Here is a 26,860-nt window from a genome sequence, read left to right as displayed (position 1 = left end):
CGGCGCCCCTCGGCCCCCCTCACGGGGAGACGGCCCGCGCCCCGCTCGGGCTGACAGCCGATCCGGCCGCTGACGGGGCGGCGCGCCGGCCGTTAACGGCCAGGCTGGCGGCACGCCACCTGCCGGGGCCGCGGGGAGCGGGCCCGGCCGCCTCCAGCGGCAGCGCGGGCGGCGAGGGCAGACGCAGCGGCAGCGCCTGCGCCCGGCGGCGGGGAGGGCGGGGCGCCGGGCCGCTCGGCCCGCACGGGCGGTGGGGCCGGGGCGGCGCTTCCGCGCGGGGAGGGGCGGGGCGGGCGGCGGAGGGGGCGACGGCGCCGATTGGCCGCGCGGCGCCGGGAGGCGCGCTCGGCGCTGGCGGCACTCGCTGATAGGCCGGCGGCGGCAAGCGGAGGCGGGCCGCCGCGGCACGGCGCGCCCCCGTAGGCCGCTCGGCTGGCCTGGGTGAGCCGTGGGCGCGGCGGGCGGCGCCATTGGCCGCTTGGCGGCGGGGGGGCGGGTCCCGGCGGCAGCGGCCTCCCGGGGCTGGGGTCCGTCTCGGCGGCAGCAGCGGAAGTCTCGCGAGGGAGCGTTGCCGGGATTTGGCGGCTGGCTGGCTGCCTCCCTCTCGCTGGCTGCGAGGAGCTGGTGTTTGTGTGGAAGGGGGAGGAGGAGGAGAAGGAGGGGAAGCGAGAGGAGCCCGAGCCCCACCATCCGCCGAGGGGAGCGGACCGGAGCCCCCTCGCCGCCCGCGGAGCTCTCCCCCCCCCTCGCCCCGCCATGGCCTCGGGAGACACCCTGTACATCGCCACGGACGGCTCGGAGATGCCGGCCGAGATCGTGGAGCTGCACGAGATCGAGGTGGAGACCATCCCGGTGGAGACCATCGAGACCACCGTGGTGGGCGGCGAGGAGGACGAGGAAGAGGAGGACGAGGACGAGTGCTGCGAGGAGTGCGGCCCGCACCACCCGCCCCATCACTACCACCACCACCAGCCCATGATCGCGCTGCAGCCGCTGGTCTCGGACGGGGACCCGAGCGGGGCGGGCGGCGGCGCGGCCGGCGGCGGCGGGGGACAGCTCCATCTGCACCACCACCACCAGGAGGTGATCCTGGTGCAGACCCGCGAGGAGGTGGTGGGGGGAGACGACTCGGACGGACTGCGGGCCGACGACGGCTTCGAGGACCAGATCCTCATCCCGGTGCCGGCCCCCGCCGGGGAGGACGAGTACATCGAGCAGACCCTGGTCACCGTGGCCGCCGCCGGCAGCAAGAGCGGAGGCGGCGGCTCCTCCTCGGCCGGCGGGGGAGGCCGCGTGAAGAAGGGCGGCAGCGGCAAGAAGAGCAGCAAGAAGAGTTACCTGAGCGGGGGAGGCGGCGGCGGGGCCGAGGGCGGCGGCGGCAGGAAATGGGAGCAGAAGCAGGTGCAGATCAAGACCCTGGAGGGGGAGTTCTCGGTCACCATGTGGGCCTCGGGTAAGTGCGCGCCGGACCCCTCCCTCCCCGGGCCCCAGGCCGCGCCGGCGGCTGCCCGGCTCGGCTCGGACAGTTTTGTTTTGAAGGGAGGCCATGTTTTGATGTGTGTGATGGGCGCCGCCATGTTCATCGCCAGGGCAAGTATGGCGGCTCCCCGAAAAGATGGCGGGGTCTGCGCTGCTGCCGCCGCTGCTCCTGCCCGGCTCCGGCGGGGGGAAGGAAAGATGGCGGCGGCCGCCAAGATGGCGGCGGCTGAGGGGGGTGCGGGAGGGAGGGAGGCAGCGCGCCGCTGGCTCCAGGACTAGGCCGCAATGGCGTAGTTTCTGCAGCAGGGGGAGGCGGGGTGTGCGGGCGGGCGCAGGGTGCGGGGCGAACCCAGCCTCCTCGCTTCTCCCCCGTCCCCGCCCCGCCGCTGCTGCCGCTGCCGCCGCCGCTCCCCGCGGCGCCCCGCCGCTCCCTCCACGCCTGCCCCTCGCCCTTCCCTCCCCCGGCCGCCGCCCCCCGCGCCTCCCGGCGCCCTCTGGCCTCCTTCTTCCCCCTCTCCCGGCCCGCCGCCGGCCCGCCTCCCCTCCCCGGCCGCCGCTGCCTTGCCGGCTCCCCGCCCGCCGCTCCTCTCCCGCCCGCCCGCCCTGCGCTGCCGCCGCGCACCCGCGGCCCCATTGGGCCGCATCTTAACGCCGAACGCGGGCGGCGGCCCCGGATGAGGCGTGTGCTCCGGGCCGTGACCGTTATCTGCGGGGGGAGAGCCGCCCGCCCCGGCGCCGCCCGCCCCGCCGGCTCTCCCCCGGCCCGGGGACGGCGATCGCCCCGAAATACCGTTTTACAGCTCGCCCGGTGGGGGTGGGCCCGGGGGCCGCCCGGCACCGGCCCGCCGAGCCGCTGCGGTAGCCAGGCGGGGTGTGGGTGGGGCCTCCCCGCCCGAAGCCAGCGGTGCCGGCGAGGGGGAAGCACCGCTTCGCCCCCGCGCCTCTCGCCGGCTGCGGAGGGGGCGGCCGCGAACAACCGGCCCTTCAGAAATCCCCGGGTCGGCAGCCGGGGTCTGACGGCAGAGCTCCGTCCCGGGCAGCCGCGGGGAGGGAAGGGGCAGGTTCTGGCTGACGCTCGGAGACCGCTCGGCTTTTCCTCGGCTAGGTCTGAAGCGTTAAATAGGGTTTTTAAACAAGTGCAGGGAGTCCGTGTTGTGTGAGACTTAATATGGTTTTTGATTTTTTTTTTTTTTTTTTTGTGGGAGCGTCTCTTAAAGGGAATAAAATCTTGTGAAGGTGTTTAGTATCTGCAGGACTTGGAATGAACCCGACATGCGCCCACCCTTCCCACTTATATTATCTGCCACGATTTTCTGATGCTTTCTTTTAAAATGGGGAGCAGGGGGAGAGTCTCTTTAGCCAGTAGAAAAGTGCTACTTGTGGCACGTTGGGGTTTTTGTTTAAATTTTTGTTTGTTTGTTTGTTTTTTACAAAAAATGTATTGCTGGAAGCTAGGTTGTGTAGTCAAAAGTTCTGTGCTAAAGTTATGCAAGCATGAAAACAAGCGGTCAAATAGTATCAGTTCACGTAATATTTAAATTGGTGTGTGGTCTTTGGGTAGTAGGTTGGTAATCTGTCATGCATATCATAATATGTGCTCTTTTGAATTTTTAAAGAGTCTAGGAAGATAAAGATACTCTTTAAGGTTCTGATGTAGTCTCAAATGTTTGCTTTCTGTGATGTTTGTAAATGACCAGTACTTGTTAGGAAGGGGGGTGTTGAAGGAAAAGTGTATTGAATGGCTGAATTCTCTTGTCTGAAAAGATGGAAAGAATGGTGATTCTGATTTTTATTCCCTTTTTAAATATAGATGATTACTTGGCAAGTTTGACACAGTATAGGACACTTCTGGTATATAGTCAGTTGACAGCCCAATGAGTCTCATCAAAGTTGCCTGCCTCTTGATGAACAAAGAACTTTCATTCAAGAGTTTCCCAAATACTGCTTAGTAGAATGGGGTTCTATATGCTTCTCTGGATCGTTGTACGAAACTTGAATTAAATCCGCTTGCTAGGTTTTTTTTCTTAGAATTGACCATCCAAGAACAAAAAAAAGATAATAGAAACTAATACAGTCTTCTGGTTTGTGGAAGCTACCTAAGATAGCTGAATGCAAGTGGATGTATGACTCATGAGCTGGCAGGATACAGGACCTTGGTGAGATCAATTGACAATTTCTAGCATGCATTTGCACTCTGAAATTCAGAGTGCCTGATAGGATGCTTTCTTAGAGCTTCTGCATGCTGATTACTTGACTGAAGTGAAGCATGTGTATAATCAATGCACTTGATTCTCTTCTCGTGTACACAACTTTTACATCAGGGTAGCCCTATTGATTTCAGTGGTTTTGTTCTTTATGAGCATGACCATGCAAGCTCAGTGGGAATGATACCCACTTGTAATTTATTGGAGATGGAATTGCATTGCTACATTAAACTCAGTTATATCCATGATGCAGAAGGGTGCAGAATAGCTGCTCTGACTTGACTTCTAATGCCAAAAAAGCCCCCCCAAAAGCAAAATCACAAAATACATAGGTGAAAGAAAAGTATTAAAGTTGGACCTCCCCTCCCTGCGTGCATGTTTGCGCACAACCCCCCCAGCTTCAAACAGCGTTTGATAATAACCTGCTCAGTTAAGAGTGTTGTGAAGTTTTACTGAGCCTATGTTTCTTTATACTGAGGCTTTTATGCCTCTTAACACAGCTTATTGAATGTTACAGAAGCGGTCAAATGCTGAGGCTTCGTTGTCTGTTTTCTGAAATTTTAGAGGGGGGACAGTTGCCAGAAAAATTCCAAAAAGAAGCAAAACTGAGGGGGGGGGGGCGGGGGGGGGGGGGAGAAACAAACAGAACAAACTACTGGCTTGCAAAAGGGGAGTTGTACTAAAGTTTCCCTGCAGAATCGGGCATACTTCATTTTGAACAAAGATAGTAGTTTTGCCTCTGTATTTTGACATAATTAAAACTTGCTTGCACACTGATGTAATTGACTGGTTTAAATGCTTAGCAAAAATTTTATCAAAAGGCAAATAGTAAATAAGCCCATGCATCAAGATAAAACAATGAGCCCTGTATTGCTGTTCATGGGTATTTGAATTGGGAACAAGGGCACTTTGCTCACCGCAGTGTGGGAAGACAATGTGAATTAATTACTTGCTACTGTTTTCTAGTGCTGCTGTATTAGCTTGTACATGGGTGGTACCAAATTTAGTCAATCATAAATCTTTGTCCATAAATGAGTATAATGTGTCTGGTAGCACCTCTTGAAACACGTAGGAATAATCTGTGAAATACATAGCAATGTGATTAAACGGGACTACTCAATCCTCGTCTTGTTACGTGGTTACTAGAAGTTGCAGTACTGTTGTTGGCAACGGTTTAGACTTACCATAACTTCTCTTATCACCTTGGTATCTATGGTGATATCAAACTTGTGACCCATGATTACTTTAATTAAAGTGTTTAGTTTGAAACAGGAATGCTTTGTTCTAGTTCAGATTAGCTTTCCAGATCTTCAGAATGGAATTATTTGTCTTTCTTCACGTGTGAAAATAGGACCTGAACAAAGGCATTCTATTTTCTGAAAGGGTTGAAGAGGTATATATGGTGGAAACTTTACTCATGTTCCTGTAGTGTGTTTTCTCTATACTGTCTAATATCTATCCTCATTATTTTCTTTGGGGTATCCTGTCATGGATTTAGAAAATTGTATATAGTTAATGGTGCTCTCCAAGTGAGACATCCCGATTTGTACTAGGAAAATTTAGTTTTATGAAGTGAAATTTATTTCTGCCTTTGCTAGATTGAATTTGTATCATCCTCTTTAGTGACTGTCTCCAGGTTGGGTACACAATAGTGATGGGGGAGGGGGAGGATCATTAGAAATCACTTTGTCAGATTGTGCTTGCAAAACTGATTCTTAGATGCAGGAGCATTTGGGAAGGTGGTGCTGAAATGCTGGCTCCACCAAATGCTGGAATCTCAAGCAGCTGGGGCTTAATTTTGAGGGGAAAAAAATGTATTAGTGTAACTACATCTGCTTCTGGGTGAGGACTCTTGACTCTGTCAAGCTTTCAGACCTGAAATAGGTGTTGGCTTAAACTATTATTGTTAGTGTAGATAGTCTGCAAGCTTAGGGCTGAAATAGCACAACCAAACTAAACATTGTCCACAGATGTTAAACTGCTCAAGTATCCTATTCTTAGATGCGAAAGACAAAGATGCAGAATTTACGTGTATGGTTTGGAAATGATTCTTGATAATCCAGGGAGCCTGTGCTGTGGACCCATATTTGGAAACTCAGGGGGGTTTGCGCTGGGTTTCTAGAAGGTTCTTCAAAACCTCTTAAAAACCTTTTAATGTCTTAAAAAAAATAGAAGGGTTTTGATTTGACTTTATCAGATTGCAAGGGTGAGAAAAATAATGATCTGCTGTCTGACCAGTTGTCTTACATAGTATAAATAATAGACTAGTCATTTGTAAATGATAGACTAGTCATTTAGTTCAGTTGTGGGCCTGTATCAAGGATGGCTGAAATTCTTTGCCATGAGAGATAAGTAATGAGCTTCTTATATGAAAATTTTTCATAATGGAGGCAGAAAGTCATTGTCTGGTTCCTTTAAAATACTACGATGATAATCTGTTTCTGACTGATTAAGACCACGGTGTAGACTTTTGGTATCCATAAGCGCTGAGTCTGCCCTGACATTTTTGCCAGTGAACCTTAGAGGATAAGGTAGATATTTTCCTGCAGCTAATTTAAATATCTTTTCAGTTTTGAAAGTGAAATACATGAACGTGGTTCATCATTTAAAATGTCTTGATTAAGTTGCCTCTTAGCCCACCTTCAAACTAGACCCTCTAACTTGCTATTGGATCCTTCCCTGAGAGGTCCATGTCACTTGTACGCTGATGATTCAGAAGGTCGTAGTGCTTCGGCACAGTCTCGCAGATGTTGAAGTTAAATGATGATTATTGATATACGCACTGTTTTTGTCAGTTCATGTCTCAGTGGTGTGAAATAAGAGATGGGTGACACACAGAAGGAAGAACCTGTTCTCCATCTGTGTGCAAGGCACATCAGAGGGAAAGTAACCTAGCAGCCGATTAGGTTAAAAAATGACATACTGTGCAAAATGGAATTTAACATTCAGAAGTGTCTGCTAAATAACTGTGTTATTTAACAAGCTAATTATGGTTCTTTGCTTCCAAATATGACCAATGAACTAATTTGCCTGAGGAGATTGCAATGTGGTAGCAATAACCAAGCTGTTTCCACAGTGCCTTGGTACTGCACAGTTGTGAATACATCCTTTATCATGTAATTGCATTTCAGCTGTTCCTAAAAAAAAAAAAAAGGTGTTTAACCGTGTGATCATAAAAAGAAAATTTAAGCTTAAATGTTCATCCTTTTAGTTGGTAAGCAGAATGTCTTACTTGGTGCCTTGAGGAGGAAGCTACAGGGTTAGGTCTCATTGCTTTGCTACCAAGCGTACCTTCTGAGTTCCCTTTTGCAGTCCTTGTTTTCAACAGGGGAAAACTGAATAACAATGTGGTCTCCCTGCTCCGTAACAGAGGAGGAGGATGGCTCAGAGAATTAGGGATCTAGAAGTGGAGTATGATGGCTAAAATCAAGAATAACTGAGGCAGAAATACTGGCAGGGCTTCTTGGGTTGAGAGTTAAGGGGTCATCTTACAAAGCTGAGGAGTTTCAGAGATGTCAGCTGGAGCTAGCTCCTATTCTAGAAATGCATGAAATAACGGGGTTCTGAGGTAGGTGGATTTTCTGTGCAACAAAAGGGCTGCAAGCGGTGCAGAAAGCATGGTAATAAGAGCAAAAAGTAATCAATAAAGTCTTGGGAAACAGATTCTACCATGTTTTTTCATTGATCTGTTACATGGAATCTGCGGTTACTAGTTTTATCCCAGTAATCTGGCTTCTTTCTACTTCAGTTGGTACTTGGGCTTGGTACTCTTAAAACTTCTGGTTATTTCACCAGTAGAAATATGTTTTAAGTGGTAGTCAAAAGATACGGCTGGCTAAAATGCTGAACTTTCACTGATCTCAGTAAAAAAATGTTTGTGTGACTTGCTTTGAAGTGCAGAAGTGAATCCAGTTCAAGGTATGTATTGCCTGTACATAGGGCATGAGAGAAGTGCAGATGGAAGGACACTGAACACGAAGATTTGTTTGGGTATGTCCTAAACAGGTACGTAGAACAACCCAGTTTAGACTAAGTACCTGTCTTACTGTAATTGGGTGTAGAAGGATGTTGGGGGGGTATCTGGTGTCTCTAACAAATCAGTATTTTACAGCTTTATAAGATAGATTAATATTGGGCATAGCTATTGCAGTGACTGGTAGTGCCTGTTTTTGTGAAGATAAAGTGGTTAACTAATGGACATGCATTCAGATCTTCAATATCTTTCAGAAGATGGGACTAAAATCATGTTCCGACTTCCTTACAGAAAGCTGCATTAGATCTGTAAGAATAGTGCTAAATACACACTTAAGCAGAATGCCTTATATTTGAATCTGCTGTACTCTCAAGTGGTTTTAAGGGACAAAACAAAGCAGATCAGATAGTATATAGCAGTTAATTTCCTTTTCCTGACTAGCTCCATGGCTCTGTCCGTATTTAGCTTGCATGGGTGGCATCCAGATTAGCTTGGCATGGGCATAAACTGCATGGAGTTACTATGCCTTATTTGTACTGTACTTCTCCAGAGGTGTCACCAGAATTTCAGGGTTGGGTCTCTGTGTTTTGCTTTGCTTTGGGTGCAGTATGTTTTATTCTCTGATGCTTCATGAGAGGAAAAGGGGGAAGTAATTTGGATGTAGTGGGCACCAGGACTTGCTTGAAGGCAGAAAACATCAAGCAGTCAACTTGCCCTGTTTGCAGTGAGAATATTGGTTAACTTCTCAGCCTCAGTGAAAGTTTGCTTGGACTTTAGCCTCCAAACTTTGAGCTGCCTAGTCCAGGTTGGTAGGGGATCACAAATAAACTTGTGATAAATTTGTGCACGGAGGACATTGGTGAAGTTCTTCCAAACTTCTTCCCAAGAAGTCCATGGGGGTTCTTGCGTGTTGTTTTTGTTTCGTTTTCCCAATGAGTTGATAAAGTCATAGGGTAGCCTGTAACTAGCATGGTCTGTATGCTAAAGAGCTGCTGAAGTCTGCTGCCACTTTTGAAAAAGTGTTTGACTTTTGGTGTGAACCAGGTCTTCTGTCTTGAAGGATGTTAGCCTGACATAACACTTTAAGGTAAATGTTTCGCATGCTGTTGTTTTAGTCTGTTTTGGTTTGTTTAGTTTTTGAAACGGCAGGTATGTGTTGCTGTAGAGATAAAGTTTTCTGGTGTAGGAAAATTCGATTGTTTTTTATTTTCACATAACTGTCAATATATTAAGGGATACTTTGTCTTATTTTCTACTGTATCAAAGCAATATGTTCATAGTTTTTCATGTTTTACTCCAGTAGCCTGTGGAATGGAATAGCTGTGGAATTGATTTCTGTTGGCGGGCTTTTGGGAAGTAAAGGCACTGGAGGCTGACTTTCCTTCAGTTTGGCCCTCAAATAGCAAGAAAGCATTGTGAAATAGCAAGCCTTTACGCTAGGGAAGGAAAGATCTCAAGGAATGTATACAAAATTTCCCTGTTGACTCACACATCTGATCTGAGGCAGGAAATGAAAACTTGTTTCTGTTGTGAATGTCATCAAACAGTCAAACTGGAAGTTCTGGGTAGCTGTTGAAATGGCTGCATTGAAGGCAGCTGATCTCATTCTAGTCTGCAGCATGGAGAAGGCATTGCTTTTAGCTGTCCAGAAGTTCTGTGCTCTTCTAAGCTTCATAATGTCTTGTCTGTCTGTGTAGGCATTGCTAAATATTTTTTCTCAACCTTCTGTTTGGAAGAACAAATTGTTGCCAAATTGGAGGTTTATTGACTTGAATTTGTAACTCCTGCAGGTGCTGTAAAACTTACCATATAATCCTTGCTTAAGGTAAACTCGGTTGCTTTCTTTAAAGCACTGGTAAAGACTGAAAGATAGTGCGGTGAGTGGAAAACTAGATTAGAATAAAAAAATTGTCCAGATAGTAAATTTTGTAGTTTATTCCCAGTTTAATGCTTCAGATAGTATTTTCTTATTAACACGCCTGTCTTTGCAGTGTTGGAGTCTATTTTCCCCTTTCACCATGGAACGTATACGTGAACTGCTATTTGATCTGGTAGATCAGATTAAACCCCAAACTAGCAGTAACATTTCTAGAAATAGCTCGGTGGCACACATTAAAAGCAGGCATTACAAATTGAATAGAAATTTGTCCTTAGTATATTTCTTTTATTTGCATATGTCTTGTCCTCTCTTTCCTAACCTAAGTTACTGAGTAATGAATAATGCTATTTCCTGTGTTTCTGTTGGGGGGGGGGGGGGGGAATGTTGCCTCATTTGTTGTCTGCCTTATGTTTTCCTTTTTTTCCTTTTTTTTTTTTTTTTTTTTTAATTGGGGAAATACTATTTCTGTCCTACCATCTTGTATTTCCATTCCTTAAACACTACCTGTAAAATAAAACTTCCTGTTATTTTTGTAAAGCCTCTTGTGTATAAAGTGATTTGCAGAATCTGCTCCCCATACATAGAATAGGAGAAGTAGCATAGTGGCAACTTTATTAACATTTAGCTGTGTAGTTACAACCAGGTATACATATATACATCTGTTGTCCTAGATGTATTTAAGGGTGGAAAACAGGATTGGTGCTGTGTCTTTCTTCCTGCTAGTGTGAGCACTGCAATGAGGAACGTAGGTCGATGTTTCCATTCTCTATTTTCTTTGTGTCTCGCTAGTTTCTGTTATAAAATAGCAAGAGGAGAGAGAAAACATTGTGTCTGGGCATATTCTAAGGTCTGAATGTGAGTAGACAGCAACAGCAGGTCTTCCACCTGATTTCACTGCAGTCCTTGAGCACAAATCCATAGGAGGAGCTCTAGAGCAGATAAAGTAGCAGTATCTTAACTGGCTTGAAGATCAAAGCTCTGACCGATCCCTATCTGCTGTTTATATACTAGAGTGGGAAAGAGCTTAGGCTGGCCTCTGATATGGGAGGAAGAAGCCCCCTTGGGAGGGAGACACGCTGTTTAGTTTTTTGCTTTTACAGACCTGTCTGCAAGTGTTGAAAAACTTAAGTTTTATGGGCAGATGCTGAAGCCCATTAGCAGTTACTTTTATATTTCTTGTCCCTCCGTGACACTTCTGTTGGAGGTCAAGGAAATCTGAATGCTCTGAAGTAGAGATCAGTAGTCCTAACGTCTTAGGGTAAGTATCTGCCACTCCTCTGATAGGCTTGCTTGGTTACTGACTGCTGTGGGGATCCAAAGTGGGTATGGTGGAGGTTAGTCTTGAAGAGGTTAAGGGAATTAAATATTTGGGCATTGTTTCAGGAAAAGTGCGCTATCTTTCAAATGCAGCCAACATTCATAGGCTTTTTCTGCTCCCTGTTTGTTTGTGTTTAAGTAGATATGTGACTTCTGCCTTCCCCCCCCCCCCCCCCCCCCTTTGCCCACTGTGTTCTTTCTGTGTTCTTCGTACTGTAACTGTATGGATGTCTTTTTGCTCTTTACAATTAGCATGGAAATCTGGAAGTGCAGTGTATTCTTTCAAGTGTGCAGCAAGAGTGTATTTGTATTGAGATGCAGCCTAATAACTTACATGCTGTTTTGATCGTTAGTGTGTATTGAATTCAGTGCTTTGTGTATTTCAGATGATAAAAAAGATATTGACCATGAAACAGTGGTGGAAGAGCAGATTATTGGAGAGAATTCTCCTCCAGATTACTCAGAGTACATGACAGGGAAGAAACTTCCTCCTGGTGGAATACCTGGCATTGACCTCTCAGACCCCAAACAACTGGCTGAATTTGCTAGGTAAGTAGGAAGAAAAGATCTTTACACTGAAATGTTTTTTTGTTTGTTTGTTCCCGTGTCCCGTCCCCCCCGTCCCCGTCCCCCCGGTTTAATTATGAAATTGTTAGGCAAAATAAATGGTAAATTCAGTATGGCTTATTGTTGCATTTAATCATCTTCCGAAACAAGGGACTTAATTCAGAACAGAGTAGCTGATACCATGTTAAAATAACTGGGTTTTATATTCAGCAGTGACTTCTTCAATGACTTCTGGTCTTTAGTTCTTGTTGGGCAAGACAGGACCTAAATACATTGATAGACCGCATCTTTGACATGACAGAATGTATCTTTCATGTGAGTACTCTTAGATTCCTCAGCACCAAAGGATCTGATAAGTGAAATGCTGCATTCAGGTTGTTCAGTACAAGAAAGCTAGACTAAAATATTTAGTTTATAAATCCACTTACTGTTCTTTTTCACTTGCTTCTTGCTTTTTAAGCTCTAGGTCTTAAACTTCTTTTTAATGGAGTCACGTGTCTTGCATTTTCAAGTGCCACTGATAATTCCAGTTTCACAATTGGTAACTATACTGCTTGGATTTTCCTCTAGTGAATCAGAATTGTCACTTGTTTACATATCAATACATTGACCTGAGTTATAAGGTGACTTTTACTTTCAAGTAGAGGTGAAGCTCTGTTCTACTGTGGAGTACCGAAAGTGTCATGTGTCTGTTCCGCCCCCCCCCCCCCCCGCAGAGCCCGTGGCTCCAGTACCGAGCGCTCAGGGCAGCTGGTGGCCACCAGAGGGCAACCGTGAGGGCACCAGAGAAGTCTGCTTTGGCACCTGGAGGCTGTGACATTAGGGTTGCCTTTGCAGCGTTTACTTGGTCCCCTTCTTTGTGTGCATGTGCTTGTAATTACCAAGGGCATACTCCTTCACTCAGTGCATGGGCAGCATTAATGCTGGTGTCTCCGAATACTTGAGCACAACTGTTAGCTTCCTCCAGGTGCTGTAATCAGTTTTTCCCATGTTGAAAGCAAAACGTATGTATGTATGAAGCTACGCTCATTTTCATTTTGTTACCAGCTGGGTATTCTTCAGAGCTCTGGTGCACAATTCTGACACTTAGAGGAGGTGGATGATCAGATGTTGTTACTCTTACTTCCTGGGTCAGCTAGTAGAGGGAGAAGTATGCTTTTTCTTTTCTTATCACTGGGTTTTTCAGCTAGTTGCTAGATGGCAGGCACTGTTGAGACAAGTTCTGGTCTGGCTTCTTGGTTAGGTGGATCTTGGTGTCCAGTGTGTGCATTTACTCTTGTTTCACCTCTTTGATCTTGCTGTTTTCTACAAGCTTGTTCTGTTACTCTTCAGGGTGTTTGTACCAGAGGATTGCCAACACAGCTTTGTCCCACAATTATTTTCATAAAGCCATTGAACCATGGATCTTGAAGGCTCCTCATAAGATAGTTTTGCAGGGCTTGTTCCCTGCTTCAGGCTATCTGATCTGGAAATGTGTAAAAACACATCACAAACAACTGAAAACAGGGTTTTATCTACAGTGGTGGGTGGTTCTAGCTATCGATACTGTTGTTGCTTGTTTTACTATTGTTGATCAAAATGATTGTTTTCCTCTGAGACCTGCTGAAAAGTTAATACAATTTTTTGTGAAAGCAAATGTTTAAGTGATGCTCTGAGTGTACATAGCATTCTAATTCTAAAATGTTACTTACACGTTTCTGCTCATCGTGTGCTTAGAATGGTATTCTCAGTTGTTTTAAAACATCCTGAAATCTTTGGTTCTGTTAAACATCTAAGTACTGAATAGCTATCTTTTTTTGTTAGGAAGTTTACATAGTTTCTCATAGGGTATTCTCCATGCAAATACTGAATATTTTTCTCCAGATTGGTTTGAATACTTGAAATGGTTGCCAAGATTTGGGCTTCTTGAAATGACCAGATTGCTTCTATCAGATCTGTCTGCGTATTTCTTAATATTGTAAAATGTACTGCATCTTTGGGTTTTAGTTAGTTTTCTGTTGAGAAAATAGTGACAGCTGGCAGTAATTTAAAATTGCCACTTTTTTAAATTCATGGTAGAATGTTCTAGGAAGTTCTAGAGCTAGAATTTGTAGATGATGATGGAAAGATTGAGTTCTATGTGTACAGTCTCTTTTCTGTTAATATGTTTCTGTGCAGTAGCTAAAATGTAATCCACTTCAGTTGTAAGACAAATAAATGGTGGTAGAGTAAGCAACTTGAGGGGACCATACCTTTAGCAATATCCCTAAGTTGCCCAAAACCTATGAAGAATTGTTCTGATAGCTTAATTGTGGATACGTGAAAACTTCAAGCATCTTCTGTTTTAAGAAAGGTTTTTCGATTTCTTGGGCAGAATTGATGACTGTCAAAACTTTTACTCTTGCCTTTAAAAAAAGGGGGGGAGGATGAAAATGAAAAAGAAAACTGTTAGTTGTGTATTAGATCTTAAATGATTGTGTATAGCTGAGGCTGAAGAATATGGGTATATTAGAATTTGAATATTGCTTCTTAAGGTCTTGGTCCTCTTGCTGTGAAGCATGTTGAAGGGACTCCTTTTAGCTAATAACATGAATTCAAGCACTGATGTCTACAAGCCTATTTTTATACTGATCAATTGTCTTGTTTGTCTAGATTGCTGTGTGCAATATCACTAGAAACCTTGCATGGCAAACTGGAAGAAAAAACTAGGTTTCCATGTACTGGAATTGGCTTTGGAGGTCCTAGGAATACAGTTGTTCATGCTAAAGAATGTGTTTAGTGTAAAGTTCTCTGAAAGTTTCAAGCATTGCTGGTTGCTTTACAATGCAGAATTTTGAAATTCTCAGTATCTGTATTCTGGAAACTGAGCAGCAGGTGAAGTTGAAACTTACTTTTAAACTTATAAAGTAGCTTCATGTTCTCTGAGTAAGACTTTGAGTAGCAAATTTGTATTTTGATGACTTGAAAAAAGAACTGTGCACAGTTCACATACAAGGAAGCATAAACTGGCCAGTAAAATTGTATGCTAAGTGTATATTGTGCAGTTTTGAGCAAGTTATTCTGAGTTGCTTTCCTGTTTTCATTAAGGTAGTTGGAAGAATCTCATTATATGTTTGTAGAAATTAGCTGCTCAAAATGAGGCTAGATTCACTGTTTATAGCCATGCAGCTTATTTTGATTAAGGATAAATTGACTGAGGCATTTGCATTGATTCTTAGGAACAAAGTTCTGAGGTTAAGTTTAAATTGTCAAAGCTTGAATTATAGTGGTAACATTTCAGGCAAGGTTCTGGAGTTCTGATCATGGTCTGGTTAGTGAGAGGTAAGGCAGGGGTGGACCTGATGCTTGGAGTCTTCTGTAGCTCTGCAGCCCTTACTAAAAAAAAAAAAAAAAAAAAAAAAAAAAAAAAAATTAAAACTGTAGTAATTCAGCATCTGCAATAGACACCACTGCTGCTCTGCAGCCAGGTGGCACTAGCAGAGTGAGCAGTTACACTGCCTCTTGTGATAAAGTTGTCTTTTGCTGCTTTTTTTAGTGCATTTGTCATTGAGTCATGTAGTAGGAATCCAGATCCTTTAACTGGAAATCTCATACTTTTTCCTAGAAAGGCTTTTATACATTCTAAAACTATTGAAAACACTGTGAATGAACAAGCTGTGTCAGAACATTAAGGCGTGCTCAGTAATGCATGGAGGAATGACCATATATTATACCTGGTTGGGCAATTTATCGCCTTTTACAAATTATTTCATTCTATTGTAGGAATCACGCATTTTCTCTAGTATGCTTTAAAAATGCAATAAAAAAGAAAAAAATTGTGGATTTCTCTTAGGCAATCATATCAGAATGTGAAACATTAGCTGTGAATGATCTACTCAGAAAGAAATACAACCTAATAAATTACCACGTTCCCATTTGATACCTTTGACTGGGACACTGGAAATCCCTTCAAGTGAAACAAAATGTTTCATCCAAGTCTAAATTGATTACAAGTAATTCTGTACTTAGCTGTGAAGAAGTCATAACTGCTTGGTAATAAAAGCTTAGGGAAGTAACAGACATATTTCTAGTTGGTGCATATAGCAAATTCCCTCAAACAAAGCCACTAAAAAGGATATCCCTGATTCTCCTCTCCGTCCCTCTTACTCTCCAGACAGATACATGACTAAAGACAGATACCTGGCTAAAGACAGCATAATACAGACATCAGTAAAACTAAGAAATAAGAGGGGAAGATGCTATAGCTGGGAAATAGGTGGAGTAATGGGTCCTAGTGGTAAAAACTTTACTCTCCACGGCTTTATCTTTTCTGCTTAGTACCTTTTCTGAAGGAAAGCCATTGTAAGGACTGCCCTTTCTTTCTATCCACTTTCCAAAACGGCTAGAGAACAAAGGAGAGGAAACTGCATTAGAGTTTGAAATCGGACACCCTTCTTAAAAGTGACAAACCATTCTGGTCACCTAGATTTATGACTTGGGCCTCTTTATAAGGTATATGCTGTTGTACTGGTTTTGTTCTTGTTACAGAGAAGCTTAAAGGGCAGTAAACTGACAATTGCTTTACCCAAAGTGTTCCTCTGGGGGAGGGAAAACCTCTTACTCTGTACCACGCTGCAAAGGTCACTTTCCCTGTTTACACATAGGATATTCTTCATAACTGGAACAAAACTAGTAATTATTTTTGCCAGAACCTTGGAGTGAAAGAGAACCTTTTCTTTTTATGACATATTTTCCTAGCTAACTGTGACCAAAGCATGTTAAGACGCTGGCTGTAGGCTCTTCGTTTGTAGATAGATTCCTAGGACACCTTGCGCCTCTCCCCTTTCATCTCTTTGTCCAAAAGCCAGTCTAGCCAGTTTCAGGAGTTCTTCAGCACGAGTGAACTCTTGCAGCAGCATAGGGCTATGACACTTGTGTTATTTCTGCCTCAGCAGGGCAGTACAAGGGGAATGGTAGAGTGAGGGAACAGATCAGAAGTAGCAGTGACACTACTGTTAGAGAATAATTTCCTCCTTCTCTAACTATTCTTAGGGATGTGGTGATCAGCACAGGTGAATATCGCTGCTGGTCCTCAGAGATCTCTGGGATATGTCAAAGGAGTTGCCTGAGAGAGAGTAATACTGTTTAGGTTAGATTGATGTATAGAGGGAGAAGAAAGGATGTGAGAATACAGAAGTTTGACAGCAGCAAAAAGGGAGCTATCGGAACAAGGGGGAAATTCTATACCATTAATTGTTTTTCACTTATGGATTTCCTTTATTCCTAGCCTTAACTCTGTTTCTGTGGCTAACTTAAAATTGGATCTATCTAATAGGTTGTGGAGATTGACAGATGTTCAGGGTGGGGGTTGGTTCTGTCAAGATACAGTTCTTCCAGTTCAGCTGGGTAGTTGAGGGAGGTAGCTGTTACCTTCTGATATTGCACACTGACAGAGTTGCTTGCTTTATTTTGAGGAACTCAGTGGCTTCATACCTGTGATTTCACTCACTCTTCTTTATGCACAGATAAGAGAGTGTGCTTTTATGGTGCTCATTCTGTGAAGCTATTTGGTTGCACACCTTCCTGTTCCTTCTCCTGTCCCCCATTCCCTCTCTCTACCCAACCCATACAAGTTAACAGATTTAGCCTTTAATCGCAGTGTCCCAGTGCCTCGATCCAAAGGTACACTTGCTAGTTTTTCCACAGTTAGCTACTCTGCAGTTGCTATTACTAGGCATGGCCCATATAAACTCCCTGCAGAAATGAAAATTCTGGTCTTGCCATGTAAATTGACTTTCTGCAAAGGCAGCCATTTCAAAAGTTCCATCCAGGTATTAATGTGTGTGTGTATAGTTGTTTTAAATAGTGGTATGTGTTAGAGTTCTGTTTTTGATTAATGTTTCAGGCTAAGAAAACTTGGACGGAGCTGGTAGAGATGCTCTACTGGGTGGGAGCCAAAAGTCTAACCACCAGCAAGAGCTACCTGCAACACAGTGTAATTAAGATCAACAGCCCAGGTTCTAGTCTGGTCTCCTTTTGCAGAAAGTTAATTTTAAAGTAAGACCAAAATCTTTTTTCTAATACATTTGAATATGTAAGTCTTGAAATTCTTCTTTGAGTGATTGTCCGTATGGATTCCACAGCCTTGTGAGCAAGATGACATTTTTGACAAAATGATCTGTCGTAGCTGTGCCCGTGATGTACGTGCCCTCATGCCTTTAATCCAAGTGTACAAAGGGCTCAGCAGCTTCTTGCTGCCTGTGGCGCTGAGATGTAACCTGGACACTGTTTGCTGCCTTCCTGTTGAAGTGTCTGCTCTGTTTCGTTGAATAGGTTGGTTGCTTATGGAACCCTGTGCTTATGCACAGTCGTCGTCTTCATTTTAAACTTAAGTTTTCCACTTCCCATAGTTCCAGGAGAAATGAAAAGATGTAAAATCTACTCCTTTACTAGCTAAACTTTGTTGTCATTTTGTAGTGAATAGGGACTAAATGTTTTTACATTCAAGTATACTGCTGGGCTGATACTGGTCACTTTAGAAACAAAGTTTGAAAATTAAAAAGTCAGCTTATTCCAGAATGGACACTCAGAATGTTATGTGCCTGCTCACACACTGAACTGAAAAATGCAAGGTACATGTTGAAGCTCCAGTCTATCCCATGTCTGACCATCCAGTTCTGCTGCGATTTGTTCCTCAAGCCTCCTGACTACACTGGCCAGGGTATTTTCCCTCTCACTCGACTTCAGCAGCCTGTTACAGATGACATTGTTGGAGCATTTCTTTCTCAAAGATTGACTTAATACCAGAGGCAAGACACAAGAGTTATGAATAGGATTTAACATGATGATCAGTGGGATCTTATGCCAAGCGTAAAGAATGCAAGCACTGCCCACTAAAGCTGTTTACCACATCTCCTGTTAGTGATTCCTTTTCTGTCCAGTCTCTCCCTTTACAGGTGGTCAATTACGACTTCAGAACAAAGGTGTTTTTACTTGTTCTGATGATGTCACAGACAGAGATTTTGGGTCTAGGAGTTTTTTGCTTTGTTTTTTGGGGGGCTGGGGGAATGAGTCAGCCAACATTTAACAAGTTGATAGAGTTAGAAGTAAAGGAGGTGTTTTTGGCACCAGCTGTGTTCCCTAGGTGTGTGTGTTATCTAATGGCATTAAACCATGCCACTATGTTCTCTCATGTCCCGTGTTGTCAAAGCATTCTTCAGTGTGTCCATTTTGACTTTCTGTAGAGTTACTGTAGGAAGGCGTGTGTGTTGTGTGTGTGTTGTGTGTGTGTTGTGTGTGTGTTGTGTGTGTGTTGTGTGTGTGTTGTGTGTGTGTGTGTGTTTTCCTATGGCCTCAATACCTGCACTGCTGTCCGTCTAGAACCTCACTGGAGAGTGTAATCAGTCAGGTAATCCCAATCACTTGTTTGGATTTAGGTATTTAATACTTTACTCAAAGAGGCTGCGTAAACTAAACACAGCACAATCATTCTGTATTCCAGTTGGATTATATAAATTAAATTTAATCAACAAGGTCATCTAAGTTGGTCTGTAATCTTGGAAAAAGAAAACTTAACAGGAAGATAAAGATAATAAAGAGGCTGGTCTACAGGAACAGATATAGTTTGCTGTGTTCAGGATGTCTCTGCCCTTAAATTGATGACATTTTTAGGTATGCTGCTGACAATGGTGCGAGAGGAACTTTGTCAACACAAATACCTCACACCTCTCTTCTAGGAGCTGTTAGTATCTGTAAATGAGGGGATTGTTGCATATGCTACTCCCCAGCTTCCATATTTTTGTCACATCTGTATTTTTAACCCTGCAGGAGACTGCAGTGTTCTTCAGTTAGCACTGCACATATTCAGTGTAGTCTGGAGATTTTGAGCTAGCAGGAGTTTCCTAAATGTCCACTTAGAGAAAAGAACAAATGCAGCCTCTAAATCCTTGGGGTTTAATGTTGTGTCTGCAAAGTGGCTAACTGTCAAGTGTTTTAGTACGTACGTGACCACTTGAACTGTGCTACATCTGCAATACTGAGAGGAGTCATATTGTTTCTGAGGTAGCCCACAGAGCCATAGGAGACTTCTGCATCACATATGACTCCATTGGCAGTTGTAAGATTTTCCTGGATCTAGTCTTCAGGAATTCTCAGGGAGGTTTTTCACTGCTCTTGCCTTAATTCAGCCTCACAAGGCCTTCCATTCTTGTCCTCTCTCATCTGTCCATATGAAGGAGGCAGGTGAAACAGCAGATTTAACCCCTACGCATAGAAATGTTACAGTATCAAAGACAACTGGACCCTGCCTGCAAAGAAACAGATGCTTACGTGGTCGAATTGGAGAGATTTTAGCTTATTTTCCCTGCAGCTCTTGGGAATTTGTTTTGTACATTTAGAAGTTGCTGTTTAGCCAGTCTCAGACCAATTATTAAAAATGCATGTAAAAAAAAAAAATACATGTATGTACTACTTGGAAATCTCTTCCTCCAACCCTGTTCTTCCATTTCTGTTTCCAGGAACTGAACTCATGGGGATTAAAATTGTCTTGGATGGCAACAGACTTCTTTCCTTCTTAATGTTAAGAATAGTGATTCTGATCATTCTAATTCTTTTATTAAATTCAAGCCACTCATCTCTGTTTAATTGAGACTAGAGAGAACACCAGAAAACCTGTTGTTTCACTTAGAAATATGATATGTAGCTACCTCATCATACAGAACTACCTTATACTGTATTACCAGGGAAAATAATTCAGGACCTCACATAAACAGACTTGCTTCCTTTCTACAGCAAGGTTTTGAAATACACAAAATCTCATTACTCACTTAAGTGAATCCTCAGCTGCCTGAGGTGCATTTCTTTATACCTACCTACCTCCACCATAAGGTAGAGATAAGCCATTTCTCTTTGATTTTTTTGAAGACAGCACTACAGGTTTGAGAGATAAAGATAGGTGAAAGGGCAGCGCACTTCCCCAGAATAGTGTCCACACAGCTGACACTTCTTTGACATTCAGACAGGTGGTTGTTACGGCAGGACTGTTCTAACGTTGTTGTCTACCAGGGAGTCTTCCTGTATTTGGAATACCTAACACAGGCAAGCAATAGTTCGTTGGGCTCCTTATGTAGTCAGTGGAGACTAATGGCGCCCATAAAGTAGTGGTGAAGATCCCTGTCAGCAACCAAGAGTAAATAAATGATTGCTTGTCATTTGCCAAGAGTGGAATCCATGTGTACAGTAGCTTAAAGTAAGAATAATTGAGTTTCTGTGGTTATAATGGATGCCTACATTGTCTATGTAGATTCCACAACTTGCCTGCCTTCCCTGCTTCTGTAGAGTTTTCTTCTAAAGTCTTGGGTGGTGAAAATACTGAAGAATGATTGAGACTACTCTGTTCTTCATGTCCTGGTGCAGGGATGCAGAGGAAGTGAAGATAAATGGGCCACATGGGCACTGGCACAACAAAAATGGAGTTTTCAAACAAGACCTCCTAATTATGATTAGTATAAGTCAGAAAAAAAACCCTCTATTTCCACATACTCAAAGGACTAGGGAGGTAGTATTAAATGTCTTTTTTCTGTATTTGAGAGGTCCTTCTGGAAAAGCTGAACTTTCCAAATGCTAAATTATACTGTTAATATTATTATGAAGGCTTTGAAAATATTAAACTGAGTACTACTGATGCACGTAATATTATCAAATAAATGTGTGCATTATGTAGGCAGTTACGGGAGAAGAGCTGTCTACTAATGTTTTTCTACTAATGTTTTGTTTTGTCTCTTTTTTTATCTTAAAGAATGAAACCAAGAAAAATTAAAGAAGATGATGCTCCACGAACGATAGCTTGTCCTCACAAAGTAAGTGAAGTGCTCAGCTTCCGAGTAGGTAGTAATTTGTAGACCAGAATTTTGTATTGATGTTTTCTCTTGAGAATGAATAACTAAAATATCTTACTGTTAATAGACTACACTCAGTTAACGTATTTTAGTTATCATTCTTTAGAGGCTTCCTTAGAGATCTTTCACTGAATAATACATTATTCCTATTCCTTGTCTTAAGGTCAGTGCATCCCTAATCTTCTGATAATCGTGATACACAGTCCCTAACATGCTGGTTTTACTGTTGTGATTTCATGCCACCCAAGATTACATACTTGAAAGAATGTTCTGAAAGCTGTTCAAAGTACGTTCCCAAGATCTATATATTCTCTGCTTGGAAACCATGATGGATTTGGAGTCTAGATCAGGAATCAGCAATTTATGGTGCAGATGCCGAAGTCAGCATTATTGGAAGACTTTGGATTACATTCCACAGGGCTGGAACGTGCATCATCTTCAAAAAGAGAGAGAGAGAGGGAGAGGCATCTTGGAGATATGGTTCTGATCCACTGATAGTGTGGAAGCCTCTGTCTTGAATAAATGTTGCCAGTCACCTAGATTGGTAGCATCTAGCTTTATGGCATTATCCAGCTTTTGTAGAGCTTCTGTTAGCTGACTTAGTCTGTAATGAAAAAAGACAAATACAATCTTGCTGACTTCTGGTCTAGATAAGTGTGAGTCTAAGCAAATAATCAGGGCAGATAGCTAATAGTACACATTAGAGAGCATGAATAGAAGACTTCTTTCTGACAGCCGAAGTCTAAGGAATTTGCTGGATTCCTCTTCGTGCTTATATTGATTTCCAATTCTTCACATTCCACAAGTGTCATGTTTTTATTATAGTATAGTATGTGGAGATACAGGAACAGTTACTCTTTACAATACTGAGGAATGCTGCCTTCATTTCTTTGATTTACTTTTTCATAGCCTCAACTTCATCTAAACAAAGGGAGGAAATATTCTGTCCTTCCATTTTCTCTCTTCTAGTGTTTCTAGGCTTTGTGCATTTATGACTTTAGTTTAAAAAAGAAAAATATTGTCAAAGATATAACTGCTCCTCTCAGAGGCAAGCAGGGGCTCTGAAATACATGCAAAAAAAGTTGATAGTATCTTTATTTTGGTGCTGCTTTGCCCCCCAGTTCTGTTATATGCAATGAATGGTGGCACAACATTTCTTAAATCAGTCAAAGAAATTCTAGTGCCTGAAGAGAGAACTCTTCTTGAAAGTGGCATTTCCCCCTGTGTGGTGTTTGGGTGTGGGGTTTTTTTTTGGTTTTTTTTTTTTGTTGTTGTTGTTTTAAGAAATAAGTCATATTTAAATGTGGTTATTTTGAAAAAATAATTTCCAAAGAGGAGGCCTGCGGAATTTAAGATTAGCAATTGATTGTTCCTTTAGGTTCTGTTGTCAAATTTTATGCCTCATAACACAGTAATGTTGGTAGACCAGTTTTAAGTAAGTTTAAACAGCATCACTTGGAGTACAGATATAATTTACAGTCGTTAATAAGATTTTAAGAGGGATTTTGAACCTTGAGGAAGACATTTATAAAACATATGATAGATGTCTATTGATTGTCACTAAAAGGTGAAAAAAGTTCTAGAAAGGCTGGGTAAAGACAGCCCCAGGTCTCTGCTGGCTTAAGTGTACTCTGGAATCAAAAGTAGTATTCCTGTGTCAATGCAGCATGGACCCCAGATTAAGACTTCTCATGCTGTGCCTGAGTTAATGTGAGTATCTTTTGCTTTTAGGTTGAGTTGGCACTATCTCAGAGATTCTCCTACCTTATTCAGTTGCCCAGTATCACTTACAGGTTTAAACTGGAGAAGCAGTGGCAGTCTCTTTATATCTCAAGGCGGTAGTGATCAATCTGCTGCTGCTAGTTTGGACAAAGTAGTTTCTGTAAGCTGCTACATGCTGGAAAACCTCTTGCTGCATTTCTTCTCAGGAATGAGAAGAAAGAGGACAGACTGTTGGGAGATGGAGTGGTGCACATACAAATTGGTACTAGAGAGTAACCTGCAGTATATTAGAGACTATATCGTATATTATAGTACTGTAGTGCTCAGAATATAGCACATTGAAGAATATACCATAGGTATCTATGAGCTCTCACTCTGTCTTTCAGTTTTTCTTTCCCTGAAACTGCAAGTGCTTTTGTTTAGTTTATTCATTTGCTTCTATCAGAGCTGCATCTTCTCTATGAGACTATCCTATTATTCCGTTTGACTACACATGGTTCATAATACTAAGTGAGGAGAGGGTTTGGGGTTTTTTTATTTGGGGTTCGGTTTTTTCCCCCCAGCTTTTCAAATGATCAGTTTTCTTGGTATTGCTTTTTTTAAAATAAATGTAAGGGGTCTCCTTTTCAGGGACAAATTTTAAGAAAGTATTCAAGATATAAAAGCATTTTAAACGCTTGTACTGTAGCAGATAAAACCTGCTTTATCAGAACTAGCTTATCTACTAATTGAGTTTCACTGTTCTTTTTAAGGGCTGCACAAAGATGTTCAGGGACAACTCTGCCATGAGGAAGCATCTGCACACTCATGGCCCTCGAGTACACGTATGTGCAGAATGTGGCAAGGCCTTTGTGGAGAGCTCAAAACTAAAGCGACATCAGCTAGTTCATACCGGAGAGAAACCCTTTCAGGTATTGTTAACCTCCAGACATAAGTACCACAATTTATTTGGTAAACATGTGTAGACTGTAACTGTAACCTAGCTTCTGTATGACTTTGAGGATACCATATTTTTTTCTGAAATCAGATGAGGCACTGAATGATCACCTTAAAAACTGGAAGTCCCCTTAAGCTAATCAGGCTGTTGTTTAACTAATTCTGTGGGCTTTTGTTAGAAATTAGCAAACTGTATGCACATGGGAGATGCCTTCCAAAATATAATGTAAAGTTACCCACTTTAAAAATGGAGTCTGCAGTTACTACTGAATGAGGAAAATGCCTCTTTCTCCTCATCATCTTTTCAACTTGGCACTTCTGGACAACTGAGACTCGTGGCTGTTTGCTCAATTGACTTGTGATACTAATTTTCAGTAGCAGTATTAATCAGTTTTCGTCAAAATGATGGTAGTCACTGAACCTCTTTCCATTCATATCAAGTCACGTGAGCTTCTGCCACCAGAGGTCCCCTGTCTACTTCATATGATACTCCTTATAAATCTTCTTTACAGGTATTCATAGTCTTGAGCATCTCTCTGTTCCCTAGTACACGTTTAAGATACATATTTTTTGTTGATTTTTTTTTTTTTTTTAAATGAATTATTTCAGAAACCTGATTTACAGTCCTCCGGCATTCCCTTAGATGTGTATGCTGGAGCTGCTGTGTTTTAAATTACAAGTATTTACCACTAAACATGCTGTCTTTTGTATTCTGAGCCCACCTTAAAAGTAAAGCTGGTAAAATGAGCAAATCTTTGCAAGTTATCACCAAAACAGGGAAATTCTGATGTGAAACACTGTTTCTGTTTTCTGGTACAGCATAGCAAAATAGTGTTTCATATGCAGAGAACGTGTTCTTAGGGAAAGCATTTGCTTGCAAGCTGAAAGTTATTTCCCTCTTTGAAAAGAGATATACTACTGTGGTAAAACAACCTGAAGTACTCATTTTTTTAAACACTGTTTAAAAGTGATGACCACAGCTTCACCTATAATAATCTTCAGCATCTAGCTTCGTGTCTGTGCAGTGATTTAAAGAATACTGTTCTAATCAGTGATTGAAATGAGTACTACTGCTGTTAGCTAATGGAGTATGTCTTTTCCTTTCAACAGTGTACGTTTGAAGGATGTGGAAAGCGTTTTTCACTGGACTTCAATTTACGCACACATGTGCGAATTCATACTGGCGACAGGCCCTATGTTTGCCCATTTGACGGCTGCAATAAGAAGTTTGCGCAATCAACTAACCTGAAATCTCACATCTTAACACACGCTAAGGCCAAAAACAACCAGTGAAAGTTGGAGGAGAAAGTTCTTGAACTCAAAGCATCTTACAGGAGTATGAATTGGAAATAAATATGCCTCCCCTTTGTATATTGTTTCTAGGAAAGAATTTTAAAAAAAGAACCCTACAAACCTAAAGGACGTGTTTTGATAAGTAGTGAATAAAAAGCAAAAAAAAAAAAAAAAAAACACAAAAAAAACTTTAAGGTGACGTTGCTAAGATGCTCTACCTTGCTCTGTAATCCCGTTTCAAGAACACGGTGTTTTGTAAAGTGTGGCCCCAACCGAAGGGGTTAGTTCATGAACTTGCATCAAAAAAGACAATTCTTTATACAACAGTGCTAAAATTGGACTTCTTTTCACATTCTTATAAATATGAAGCTCACCTGTTGCTTACAATTTTTTTAATTTTGTATTTTCCAAGTGTGCATATTGTACACTTTTTGGGGATATGCGTAGTAATGCTATGTGTGATTTTTCTGGAGGTTGATAACTTGCTTGCGGTAGATTTTCTTTAAAAGAATGGGCAGTTACATGCATACTTCAAAAGTATTTTCCTGTAAAGAAAAAAAAGTTATATAGGTTTTGTTTGCTATCTTAATTTTGGTTGTATTCTTTGATGTTAACACATTTTGTATAATTGTATCGTATAGCTGTAATGAAATCATGTAGTATCAAATATTAGATGTGATTTAATAGTGTTAATCAATTTAAACCCATTTTAGTCACTTTTTTTGGAGAAATACTGCCAGATGCTGATGTTCAGTGTAATTTCTTTGCCTGTTCAGTTACGGAAAGTGGTGCTCAGTTGTAGAATGTATTGTACAGGCACTGACTTTTTATTAACACCTGATAATATGTACATCCCGTGTAATAGAAAGGGCAACAATAAAACGGTGGTCCTAAAGAAAGAATATGGCAGAAAATGATCTGTAAGCACAGTCTTATTTTCTTTTGTTGTCCAGAGCAGTCCTAGTTCCTCTTGACCTCCCAGAAATTGGAAGCTAAATAAATCCAAGTTTCCTTTACTTTGCATTCAATTGCAATGATTTTTGACGAAATTACACAATGCCACGTCAGGTGGTATACCTAAACAGAATTGCTGACTGTAATTCTGGTTTTGAGTGACCTAGACTTCCATTAACTAGAACGGTGGATTTGGAGACTTGGCAGTGTAGGGGGGAGTTTTCAGTGTGCCTGGACAGCAACTAGGTAAAACAGTAGAGTAAATAACTAAACGGGCACCTTTGTTTAGTCAAGGTAAGGAATCTTGGAGGTTTAAATGCAATAACAATAGAAAGTGGGGGAACGGTAGTGTTTGAGTGGTCATACCAGAAAAAAAGAAAATTGTCTTGTTCTTTTGGCTAACTTGTTTGACCGAGTATAATGATGAAAATTCTTGGAACCTCGTTGGACACCTTTTCCTTCAAAACAGGAGCTCAGAGTTCTCAGAGAACTTGATGGAGTTTTGATGGTCTAACTGAAAGTGGTTACTACTTGTTTGTTCAAGTGTTCAAAGTAAGAAATTTGCAGATACTATAGTAAAATGTGACAGATTAATAAACAGAAATGCATAAGTATTTTTTAGAGGGATGTGACATAATTTAATCTAGTAAAAACTGTTGTTAATATTTTTCTGAATTCTGTT

The 26,860-nt window shown here is 42.4% G+C and overlaps 1 protein-coding gene across 1 annotated transcript; it reads left to right on the top strand.

The window, feature by feature from the left end:
• Window positions 1–618: 618 nt before the first annotated feature.
• YY1 (YY1 transcription factor) lies at window positions 619–26,240 on the top strand. The gene is made up of 5 exons (XM_082318218.1): window positions 619–1,453; window positions 11,239–11,401; window positions 21,174–21,234; window positions 23,748–23,906; window positions 25,042–26,240. The coding sequence occupies exons 1-5, from the start codon at window positions 757–759 to the stop codon at window positions 25,222–25,224; spliced, it is 1,263 nt and encodes a 420-aa protein (XP_082174344.1). The 5' UTR covers window positions 619–756; the 3' UTR covers window positions 25,225–26,240.
• The last annotated feature ends 620 nt before the right edge of the window (window positions 26,241–26,860 follow it).

Source organism: Platalea leucorodia (assembly GCF_965183815.1).
Source record: "Platalea leucorodia genome assembly, chromosome: 7".
Lineage (NCBI taxonomy): Eukaryota > Metazoa > Chordata > Aves > Pelecaniformes > Threskiornithidae > Platalea > Platalea leucorodia.
This window is presented reverse-complemented; position numbering and strand designations above follow the sequence as displayed.

Coding starts and splice junctions, on each gene's coding strand:
- YY1 (XM_082318218.1), top strand. CDS start 757: ATGGCCTCGGGAGACACCCTGTACATCGCCACGGACGGCTCGGAGATG. Junction 11,402..21,173: donor CAACTGGCTGAATTTGCTAG/GTAAGTAGGAAG, acceptor TTTATCTTAAAG/AATGAAACCAAGAAAAATTA. Junction 21,235..23,747: donor CGATAGCTTGTCCTCACAAA/GTAAGTGAAGTG, acceptor GTTCTTTTTAAG/GGCTGCACAAAGATGTTCAG.